The sequence below is a fragment of the Anabas testudineus genome, chromosome 2 (assembly GCF_900324465.2).
Source record: "Anabas testudineus chromosome 2, fAnaTes1.2, whole genome shotgun sequence".
NCBI lineage: Eukaryota > Metazoa > Chordata > Actinopteri > Anabantiformes > Anabantidae > Anabas > Anabas testudineus.
Window position 1 is genome coordinate 1247437 of NC_046611.1, and position 12469 is coordinate 1259905.

Consider the following 12469-nt stretch of genomic DNA (forward strand, 5'->3'; position numbering starts at 1 on the left):
AGAGCTAAATCCGTCCCGATCCGCCCTGACACACACTCACACACACTCACACACACACTCACACACACACTCACACACACATCACACACACACACACACACACTCACACACACACACACACACACACACACACACACGCATTTCTAACGCTACACGTCAACCGGAGGACGAGGACACCTGGTCAGGACAGGACGGCCCGAACCAGCAGGTGTCAGTACAGGTGCGTTCACGTGTGGACAGGTCGCTCATCACACCTACACACACCATGAAAATAAGAAGTACAGTGAAGTGTGTGAGAGGTTTTTAGTCAACTCGTAGTTTCTACTTTTGGTTGAATGTGATGATTCTTTAATGAAGAATGTGAACAGATCAGGGGATAAAGTTAAAACCCCATCAAATCCTAAAACACTCACCTTAAAGTGAGTCCAGTTACATTTCATTGGTTTTTATTCTCTAAATAAAGAACAGCACACATCCTCCACACGTTACTGAAACCTGTTGGTTTCCTTCATCAATCTGAACTGTTTCAGTTGTTGATGCAGAATCAAACATTAAATCGATTATTATTTATACCTTAAAGTGATTTGACAGAATAAACAATGATGTTGCTGCTTTCAGGACTTTTTAAGTTCTTACTATTACTCTTAAACTCCAGGGGAGATTTTAATGATATTTAGAACATTTTACTGGTTTAAACTTGAATTGTACCAAAAATTCTCCAACATTTAAAATACATTTTTAAATATTTTAAATGAGCACCTTCTCATTAATACCTAGTGTATGTACTAATACCAGCAGGTTGCACATCAGTCAGACACAACAAAGAAGCGACACTCAGCTCATTTCCTTATAATTTAATTTCAAAAATAAATCTTTTTCATATCTCTTCAGCTAAAATAACTTCATAACATTACTGATTTTCTGTAAACACATAACACTTAAATACACTTGAACATTTCTTCTAAAATCTCTGTGTTCAATCAGTGAGGTACCGTAACACCTGGTTCTTTACAAAGAGAAGAACTCGGAAACAGAATCTCTTTATTTTTAATAATTAACATATTCTAATGGGAAAATATTAATATTACATTTGAATCTGTGATGTGCACGACTTGGGGCCTGTCCTCCTAATTTACACGTTCACATTAAATACAAATCCATTGAGGATTCATTGAAGGGTTTTCTTAAGGTATTTCACTTTTTAATTCAGGCACTTAATGGAAAATAAAACCAGTCGAAATGAATCAAATAACACAAAAACCAACGACCTGAGTGTTTTTATGTTTTCAGGTACGTTCAGGTTCGTTTAGGTGATGTGAGTCTTTGAAACGTCTGCGTTTGGAGGTCGGTCGGACTCGGATTCGTTGTGTGTTTCTTATTTTCGGAGGATTCTTCTGTGTCACTTCACACTTTTTGTTTTTCCCTCTTTGCTCCAATCAGGTCCCAACAGGAACCCAAACGTCTCCCATGTTACCAGGTCCTGTAGCTCATCACGGTCCTGCACAGGCCTGTAGGCTTGTGTTCTGGTCACAAGTTGAGGGGTCGGGTTTACCTTCCTCACCTGCTGTTCTGAGCTACACCCAGTGGGTGGAGGCGTCCTGAATCCAGCACCACCCTTCCCAGCCAGTGCAGTAGCTGTGAATACCAGTGGATCCCATCACTGTGGTGCCCAGTGGTGCCAGTCCAGCTGTGAATCAGCCTCAGTGGGGAGAAGGCCCAGTGGGCCAGGGAGTGCTGGTCCACCACCGCGTAGCAGGACGCCACCACCCCGTCCACCACCAACGTCCCGTGCTGTGTCAGCGGTGCAAACACCCCTCTGCTCTCCCTGACTCTGACCTGCGTGATCCGAGACAGACGCCCTTCCCCGTGCCCGTGTCCCGGTTTACCCCCCGACACCAGCAGACACTGTCCTGGGCCGGCGTCGCTGGCATACACAGTCCTGAGGGTGCCACGAGCCGGCACCGCCCCCTCCGAGCAGTTCCCCTGGGATACAAACAGCAGGTGGGCGGTGGTGAGAGAGAGCTGTGCCCCGGACTCTGTCTGCAGGGTGTAGAAGAGTTTCCAGGTCACGGGGTCACGGTCCAGGAAGGTCAGGACTTCACTGAACACCAGCTCACCGCTGCCGTCGCTGCCTGACGAGGCCAGGACTCGCTCCCCGGGTCGGAGGTCTCTGATGGACTTCAGACAGCCGCTCTCCAACGTGACCGAAGCGTCTCCAGGGAAACAGCCTCCAGACTTTGCTGCTACCGAGTGGTCTGAAAGAGAGAGAGAGAAACAGGAGGATGAAACACTGGAGCTACTGAACCTAAAGACCTAAAGATCAGACACAGCTGTCAACAGAAGTATTTTATATTTGATGTCCTGCATCTTAGCTGATGTGATTTACTGTTCATCCAACAGGGGGCAGTAGAAGACAGTCTCCAGTCTTTAATTAACTTCAAATTATCTGCATCTGCATCATAAAGATGCTGATGAGCATGAACAAGTTCTCAGAGCTCGTCCTTAGCTTTCACACTTTGTCTTGTGGTCCCTCCAGAGTCCACAGTACCGGATCTGCTTTAGCTCCACTGGACGTGTCCCACGAAACTCGTTGTCGCATTACAAAATTTTGAACGACATTTTGCAACATAACAACACATCAAACCCATCACGTGTAGAAAGAATTAAACGTTAGGAATGATAAAAAATAAAAATGCTGAATGATGGAAGATTCAGTGACATCACAGATCAGAAGAACTCCTTTTCAATAGAACCACAAACTAATTCTATAACATGAATGATTAGAACAAGTCAGATGTGAAGTTTAGTTCTAATTTTGACTGTTCTGTTTTAGTGTCATCACATAATTTGAATTTATGATCTTATAACTTTATTATCTAATAATTGTGGGTTTAAAATTCATAAAAAGTCAGAATTTTAATTTTAATTTCTCATAAATTGAAACTAAAATCAACACATGATGTATTTCAGTGTAATGTTGTTTTTTTACATATTAAAGTAAAACAAATTGGACTCACACATAGTTTGACTTATTAGTAGTATTATTAAATCTTCTCTAAACTCTGCCTCAGTGTAATATTATAATTTTTACGTACAAAGTTAAATGTATGAAATTTCATCTTAATATTAATTGTTCCTTCTTTTTTGGCAGGAGACAGCCTCCGTACCAAACAACTAATCTTTCCAACTCCCTCAAGCTAAATATTGACCTTCGTCTCTCACTGAACATAAAGGAGAGAGCTGCCAGATTAAAGCTCCTGTTTGCAGCTCGGAATAATAACCGTGTGTACACACGTGTGTCCAGGCAGGATTGTGTTGGTGACAATACGTCCAGGCACTTGAAAGTGACACTTCTCAAGTTCTCAAGTGTATCTGAGGATAAATATTTGGGGAAGGTAGAAGAACCAAGGCCAGGTGATAAGATAGGTCAGGTGAAGGAGGAAGGAGCAGAGCGAGAAAATCAGGCAGCAGGTTAATGATCTGACAGGATCCAGGGGAAACCTCTAACACACGTCGTCCTGACTGTAAAATAGTTTTATTCTAAATTAAATTATGTAAATGTGATCATACGTTTATCTAAATAAAATGTATTTTATTAAATACACTAGAATGAATTATTACAGTACTCAGTAGACAACAGAAATAAGCTTTTTTAATCTCGGTAAAGCTTTTGGAACATAATGCCCCCTGAGACTATTAAACCACAGTGCAGAAAGAAATGAATAATAATAAAAAATAATTATTAAATAATAATAATAATAATAATAATAATAATAAAAATTAAATGATAATAATAATAAAAATTATTAAATTATAATAATAAAAAATAAGATATTAAATGATAATAATAATAATAAAAAATTATTATTAAATAATCATAATAATAAATATTAAATAATAATAATAATAATAATAATAATAATTAAATGATAATAATAATAAAAATTATTAAATTATAATAATAAAAAAGATATTAAATGATAATAATAATAATAATAAATTATTAAATAATAATTAAAAAAAAATTAAATAATAATAATAATAATAAATAAGATATTAAATTATCATAATAATAATAAATTATTAAATTATAATAATTTAATGTTGCAGCTGGTAAATGTAGAAATGATTTGTTTACTACTTTATTTATAAAGTAGTAAACAACTGACAGGAGTATAAGTACTTCGAAATTGTACTTTCAAGGTACTTATTATGAACATATGATTAGTACATGCAGTGTGTCATGCAGCTTCTTCCTTCAGAGATCAGTGGATGAACGTAGTCTGAACCCCCCCCCCCGTAACTGCCTGGTGGATGGACTGTGAGGAGGTGGGTCCCTGGGCCCCGTCAGTCACAGGCCGGTGTCTCTTTGTAGTATTTTTTCTTTCGTATCCTCGTGTTCACTTCGTCTTTGAAGCAGCTCTGTGACTTGTAAACAACAAAGTAACACTCACTTCATACAGAGGCTCTGTGGCCCCTGACCACGGATTTGTCTTCCAACAACAATTTCTTTACTGTGTCTTGTTTTCAGGGATTTTCAAGAAAAACAGGAGAAAAAGAAAAAGGGGAGAAATCAAAAACATCAAAAAGTACCAACTTGATTGGCTGCCCGTCTGATCAAGTCAAGGACTGGGCCCTCGCAACCCGATCTGGGAGGGAAGGAGAGAGGAGGAGAAAGAGAGATGAAGCAGGAAAAAGGAGAAACAAAGAAGAGAGAAAGAGAAGTTACTACTCAGGGTAATAAAATGTGTCGCGGGGTTTAGGTGAGTGTTTGTGATCACATTCATAACGAGTCCTGTCAGCCACCGAACTAGTTTCTAACATAATAATCTGAAGTTAAAATCGAATCAATACAATATAACAAAGAAACACTTAAATTAATTTGGAATTTAATTAATGAAAATGCTGCAAAATTCTTTTCACTTTGTTCTTGATTCACTGAAGAACATATTTAAATAATTCAAGTGCTAAATATGTATATATCAAATTTCTGTTTTTACCAAGAGAGCTGAGATAACAACAAGAGAAAAAAGGAGGAGGAACTTTTTAGGATGTAGGAAATGTTCCAATCACACATTGAACCAACTGGAACTTTACACTGGACACGAAACAACTGACGTCTTTATGCAACAAGGTGTAAAGCAGCAAAACTTTTTAAAGGAGCTAAGACAGTGATGTCAAACTAACTAAAAATATTTAAAACAATTTAAAAAATGCTAATTTTCATGTTGTATGAAGACAAGGTTCAAAATGGGGGTAAGCAAATACAATAACAGGTAAGTTCCAGCTGAGAGAAACCCAGTAACCTGGTAAAACCCAGGACGTGAAGCAAGAAAAGCACAAACAGCAAAGTGGCAAATGAGGCGGAAAAGAGAGAAAATGTAAGAGTTAGGAAGAGTTTACAGAAAATACAAGCAAAACAAGAGTTAGTGATGAAACGATGAGACGAGTGAAATAACGGGTGTTAGAGAGGAAAGAAACGAGCAGCTGAAGAAGTCAGATTTAAATAAAAAAGATTTTTCTCTTCTACAATCTGAAATTTCTCCAACGGGTCAGTATTTCAAATTAAAATGCAGTGAAAAGCATATTTGGACTTGTAGAACTGGGCTTTTTTAAATCTGGTGTCATTATGAGACTTGAGTTTTGATACCCGACTTATTTTAAAGATTATTTTTTGTACGTAACAATATTTACGCCCAGTTGTCATCAAACACAAGCAGTTAAGTATTTTATCAACACGAACTGGACCTTAATGATTTTTTTCTAGTCTGTAAATGTCAGAGCTTCTGTCAGTGTCCAACTTGGAGGATGTGGCTATTTCCTGTAAGAATTGTGGCCCCTGTCTATACTGGATTTAAAAAAACAGCACAAAATGCCTGTGTTCGTTTTCACCACTTGGCCTGCAGCCTGTGTGTGGTTGGGTTTAGGCTACAAAACTGTTTGGTTAAGGTTAGGTCAAGTTTTAGTTACGTAATGAAAAAGTAAACTGAGTCAAGTCACTGCTGACTTTTTAAATATTTAACCGTGACCACAACCTCTTCCTGACCTTAACCAAGCACTTCGAGCTGCCTAGAAATAACCATAGAAGTTTAGTCCTGACTTAGTGAGCACCAGGTGACTTTACTGTGGTTTTTATCTGTTTCCTGACACAGGCCTGGTTCAAAGTTTAAAACTCTCACATCAACTGCGCCACTTTAAAAGCTGCACATTCAGCCCTGTGGTCTCTCACCTGACTTGACGCTGCAGTGGATGTGAGCTTTGGACTCGTAGTAGACCCAGTCAAATCCAGCCTCCACCGCCAGTCGCGCCAGCATGGCGTACTTGTTCCTGTCTCTGTCGGAGGTGGTGATGTCCACTGCCCGACCTTCATAGTGCAGCGACTCCTCCGAGTGGTGGCCGTCCTCATCCCAGCCCTCTGTGACCCGCAGCCGGACCCCGGGCCACAGGTTCATCACCGAGATGGCCAAAGAGTTCAGCTTATCTTTGCAGCGCTGCAGCAGATGAGACATGACCAACTCATTCTGGGTTTTGGACCAGTTACAGTATAGAAACACACGCTACACACTATGTGGACACTTATTTGTCGGGTTCCAGTCGTTCCGTCAGAACCTGGATCCAGTCTGAAAGAATAAGCTCGAGTTTATCCCAAAGATGCTGGACGTGGCTGAGGTCAGGGATCTGTGTACCTGAGTGTGCGACCAGACACAGGCCTCGGGTGGACCTCAATGACAGGAAGTGAATATGATCACTGCTCCACATTGTTAATGGTTGGACCTACAGCATCTTATCTAATATTACTATTCTCAATTTCCTGGGTTTCTGCATAACTTGGTCCTGAAGTTTGACCTGGTCTTAACCAAAGTCCCAAACATCAACACAATATTTTAACAGATCCTTTGTGTCTTCATTGAACAGACAGAGTGATGGAAGGAAAAGTAAGTGACACACTGTTTTCACTGGCTGAACAAAAACAAGTTCTTCTTGTAGCTGTGGATCCTAAACAACATCCAGGAGGAACTTTGGACCATTATTCCTCACAGAACTGCTGCCGTATTTTCGGGACACACTCTCTGTCCGTCTGTAATAGATTTACATTCATGGTTAAGGTCATCGTCCTGCTGCGTCACCAGCTTCTTCAGACTCTGACATTCTCCTGTAGGAGACCTGGATAAACGTGGGTTTATTCTCCTCTACATGATGACAACGGACCTGGTCCAGAGGCAGCAAAGGACTGGACTGTTTGTCATTGTGAGGGTGAAGGTATCCTACAGGACACTGAGTGCTGCTACCTTAACATATGATCTACTGTATAACAGATGTCAATCAGCTGCATTTTGGGAAAAAATATATGAAACATGTTTGTACAAATAAACTAAAACCAGCAGTTACAGGTTAAACTATTGTGGAGCTTTTACTGTGAAAAGCCTGCAGCAGAAAGTTCAGAAGATGGAGGTGGAGCAGTTTGTGATGTATTCATTTTATTTCTGCTGTTTTCTGATTCGTCCTCACAAAGACTCATTCTTCCTGTGTCCATCCTCTTCACCAAACCCCCATCACTCCCCCAGCCATGCCACAATGCCCCCGGCCCAGCTCGGTCTGATGTTTGCTCTCTGTGGCCAACGAGAGGGAGGCAGGAGGATGGATGAGGAGGTGAGGGGGGGGGAACGGAGGACTGTGAGGTTAAAGGTTTGGTGGAGGTGGTGAACGGGGGCGGGGTGTGTGACGGGGGGGCAATGCAGCATGCATTGTCAAAACTAGGTTCTAGAAAGTAACTAAGTACAAGTACTCACACCTGTACTTTAGTATTATGTTGAAGTACTTGTACTGTTGGATTGATTTAAATAAATAGAACCTACGGCCAGTCTGATTAGAACTAAAGAGATCATGTGGGTAAAGTTCCATCCTCAGGTCTCGGCTGAGCTTTGTCCATGATCTCCAGGTTTCACCAGGTCGGAGTCACTTTACACAGGTTTGGGTCACGTTCACCAGCTGATCCGTGTCTCCTGTCACGCTTGGGTTGTGTGGCAGCTTCTTTATCTCACTTGTGTTCAGTTTTCTCTTCAGCAGGATTCGGATCAGACTGGATTCACTAAACCTTTTAGAGTTTAGAACTTCTGTTAGAGCTGGAGCAGATGAACCGAGTCTCTGCTTCTACTGTCTCTGGACGTTTGAATGAAACAAGTTGGACCTGATTCTGTTTTCTGCTCTGTGTGGTCACGTATCTGCTTAATATAAAGTCAGTTCGTTTTTATCAAAGAACTAAAAGAATGGAAGTTTTATCCTTTGCTTTTATTTCCTTTGACTGACAGAATGAAAGAAATCAGTTATTAAAGCTTTATTAAATCAAGGCTGTGTGGCTCAGGACGTCCTGTCGTTTCCCTGCAGCCTCTGAATGCGTCTCAGTGATGCAGCGTCTAATAAATCTCAGCCTATTAAAGCTGAAAACTGGGATTAAACCCTATAAATGTCTTTTTCCATGCTGCTGTGATAAGAATAGCTCGTGGCTCGGTGGCCACAGATGCCTTTTCACAGTGTTCAGTGTGGATTTTAACATCTTGTGTTTTCTCTCTGCGGTCAGAGCCACGGGCTGGACTTCATAAATCAGACGATAGATTTTGTTGGTTTTCCTTTCAAGGTATACAGATCGACGGGGGTTTCTGTAGGGGGGGGTTCTGTAGGAGCCGTTTTAGCACCAAACCGCTGGCTGCACAAACATTGGACGCACAGGCTGACAACATGCGCCTATACAAACCTCTGTGCTGCAAGAAGTGGCGCTCTGAGCACTGAGGTCTTGTTTTCTTGTTTTCTTGTGCAGAATCTGCACAAAGCCAAAGATTTCAGATGCAGATGAATCGTAGTTTATGATTTACTGAAACTCAAGTGAGGAGCTGTGTGAAATTGGAACAGTTTGACTCTGACTGAAGGAGAAACAATCAGGCATCGTTTGCATCGTGTTGCGTTTGCTTAAAAAGAATCCAAACAGAAGAGGAATGAAACTTTTTACAGTGTTTTCACCCTGAATAGTCGCGTCTGTGTGCAGCGCCCCGGAAAAGGTGAATAAAAAGTCCGTGGAATTAAAGTGAAGTGAACTATTTCTGTAGGAAAACAAACAAGAAGTAACGTGGACAGTAAAAGACAAACAGGAATCTGTCTCCTGCGGCTTGGAGCTCATAAATTGTGTGCAGGTCAGCGCCGCTGACGCGCAGCAGAAACAAAAGCTGAAGGAGAAGAGAAGAAGCTTCAGCTGAACGGAGGTGAACTTTCTCTTCTCTTCAACAACTGTCTAGAAAAACATGAAACTAACTAACGTTCAACCTCTCCAGTCGGCTTCCTGTTCACTGGTGGACGTCTGCAGGTTTACTGTCCGCTCCTCAGGTGAGTCCCTCCACAGTTTGTTTGTTGCAGTGCGCGCGGCCAGGTGACAGCTCCAGACGGGAGTGCGCGTTTTCATTCCCCACGTGGGTCTGTGGACATAAACTGTGCCGCTCAGGGAGGAAGCCCGCGGTCACAGGAGCCAGATATAAATACTTTATTCCTGGGGAAATTGGGAGTCAAATAAATTCCAGCAGGGGCCACATCAATGACGCAGTCGTAAAGTTCCTGACAGTCCAAAAGGCGACTGTTAACTGAGGCCAGTCGGGCTAAAAACGGTAAACACCAGGACACGCGTGACCCGGACTCTAACCAAAGACAACTTGTGTTTGTCCAACAGAAAACATGATGTGAAACAGAAGACACAGTGTTTTAATTAGGAGAGACCGCTTTTCCAAAGGTTTTCAGACGGGGTTTCCCTCGTTACGCATGAGCTGCCCACAGTGAACCTCTGAAACCTGATGTGGAGCAGAAAGAGCCGAGCTCTGATTCAAGCTGCTCACATCCTCAACTGTGCGCTGTGTCAACAAGCTGCGGGCTTTTTACAATTGACTGAAGACTGAGCTGAGCAAACAGAGACATGTTGCAATCAGCGTTTCTCAAAGAGCAACGCCGCATGAAAATCCAACTTTAATTCGTTTTCAAGGCAGGAAACGTGTTTTTATGTAACACAAGTAGAGAGAAGCTCCCAGTGAACGGGTATTTTGATGAGACTCGCATAAATAACGCGTGTTCCGTTAAATAACATTAGAACATGAGAGAAACATGCGTTAAACTCGGTTTCTGTTAACATTTTTCTGCAGTGACGAACCTTGAGTCAACAAGAAACGAGAAAAGAGATAACAGCACTTAAAGACTGGGCAAAGTGCACCGAAACACCTCCTTCACAAGCAGCTTCCAGTGCTGAAACCCCGGGCTACAGGGCGCTAGGGTGGCCGGGGGGGTTACCTGTGTCATCATGCGGTCTGCACCTGTGTTCTCCTCATCCTTGAAGATGATGTCGGGGTTGTAGTTCGGGGTGAGCTCCTTGAAGCGCTCAGAGTTGCGGGTTATTTTCCCTTCATATCTCCCGCTGGCTCCTAAAGTTTTCTCGGCCACGTTGGGGCTGAACTGCTTGTAGGAGAGAGGCACCAGCTTCCTCGAAGGCCGCCTCTTGCCGTAGCCTCTACCCGGACCGCAGCCCTCGCTGACCGGCGAGAGGAGAAAGGCGCACCCGGCGAGGCACGTCACCAGCGTCGGGAGCAGCATTCCGCCCCGGGGCCGGCGTGTCACACCCCGGCGGGTGGCCAAGCTGTCCTCGCTGTAAGTCTTTGGTAATGTGCCCAACTCCTCGTGGGTTTCCTTTTATAACTTTACAGTGGAGGTGTTGGAGCAGGACTCACCCACGAGTCCCTAAAAGTCGCCATTCCCGGCGCGTAAAAGTGGCGAGTGCGCCGCTGGAGACGGTCTGGAGAGACCCGAACCAGTCCTGTGCGCTGCTGCTGCTGACACGTTCCTGTCCCGAGTACACGGGGAGGCAGGGGCATAAATAGGCGAGGTGGGTTTATCTTGGCAGGCAGGTTCAAAGCGGGCCCTCTGTGTCAGAGCTGTGAGAAACGGGTACAGACAGACACGCAGGCGCGCAGTGCGTAGGCCGTCTGTGTCTGTTGGGCACGGCGGTCAAAGGGTGTCCCCGCAGCGGTTTGTCCTCAATGAGTCCCTGTGGCGCAGGGCTGTTGGCAGAAATGGGAATGGAAGATCTCCTACTACAGAACAGATGAGGTGCCGCGGGAGGAGAAGGAGACCGCGCCCTGCTGGACCTGCCCTCCACTCCGTCCTCTCCTCCCACCGAGGTGCCACAGGCCGAGCGGCCGCCTCTGTGTGTTTATTGTCAGCCAGGAGACAGACACACACCGAGCCACGAGACTGTCCAGGCGGGCGCGCGCTCACTGATCTTTGTCCTTTGGACTCTCATCTGAGTGCGCAGGTGCGCGCGTGTAGACCTGCAAAAGGCTCTCGGTGTAAAACCCCAGACTCGGAGTCTGACAGCGACACTTACAGACAAGTCCACAAAAGTCCAGTGGGTCTTCAAACAGAACTCGGACACTGGTTTTAATGGATCCCTCCAAAAGAGGCTTCCTGTGTAGGAGTGTTCCTGTGCTGTCCTCCATCCCTGCACACCTGCACTGAACCGGTTTCCTTTAAACTTTAAGAACAGTAGCTGGAGTTTGGTTTGACAACCTCTTGAACTGCTGAGGGTCCATTAACTCCAACAAGCCTTTTTGTCTCTGGACGGTGGGAGGAGGCCCCGCAGACACAGGGACAACATGCAAACTCCAGATTCATCTGTTCTAAGTGGAGCTGTTGGACATATCTGGACGTGATGTCACATCATGAAGCACTAGTGTCTAAAAATACAGCAGACAGAACTCGAACCGTGAACTGAGCCCAGCTTCTCTCAGCGTCACAGATCTTTAGGTTTAACGTGAACACACAGATCCAGTGGCTGCTGAAGCTCTGTCATTGTGCAGGGAGATCAGCTGCAGCTCAGCACACAGTGAAAGGTCCGGTTTCACCACCAGAGAGGGGACACCCAACCCTTCACTGCTGAGGCTGCTGAGCCCTCTGCTGATGTCAGACCCCGCATCACCGGGGTCCTTTAGGGTTTACAGGATCCAGAGGGATGAGAAAACGTTTAAAAATCATCATTTTAATGCAGAAGTTTCCTCAGATTCTTTTATTTTTATATATTCTCTACGTGTTTGATCCAGTTCCAGTTCACACGAAGCCGCTCTTCACTAACACACAGAAACTCTGTGCAGACAAACAGCAGCTTCCCAACTTCAATAGCATTCCCCAGATGCTGCAACACCTTGAGTCAACATCTCACTGTGCTCTGAAAAAGGCAGAATGGCTGCTTCATTCTGTCCATTATACTCCGGAAAACAGGGACGTTAAACTGAAAAAGATCTGGATTCTTGCATTTAAAGACAGAAAACACTAAATTTAATTAAAGGAACATACTGTGTTAAAATATGGTTTTAAAAAGTTCTGTTTAAAGCTGAATTCAGTTAATATTGTGATATTTTACTGTATTTTATTGTTTTCTGTTGCTTAT

General features: G+C 43.5%; 1 protein-coding gene across 1 annotated transcript; it reads right to left on the reverse strand.

Annotated features, from left to right (window-relative positions):
- Nucleotides 1–839: 839 nt before the first annotated feature.
- On the reverse strand, nt 840–12399 carry LOC113163091 (indian hedgehog B protein-like). Its single transcript, XM_026361416.2, has 3 exons — nt 10321–12399; nt 6230–6491; nt 840–2255 (listed from the first exon to the last, which is right to left on the reverse strand). The coding sequence occupies exons 1-3, from the start codon at nt 10618–10620 to the stop codon at nt 1558–1560; spliced, it is 1260 nt and encodes a 419-aa protein (XP_026217201.1). The 5' UTR covers nt 10621–12399; the 3' UTR covers nt 840–1557.
- Nucleotides 12400–12469: the final 70 nt, after the last annotated feature.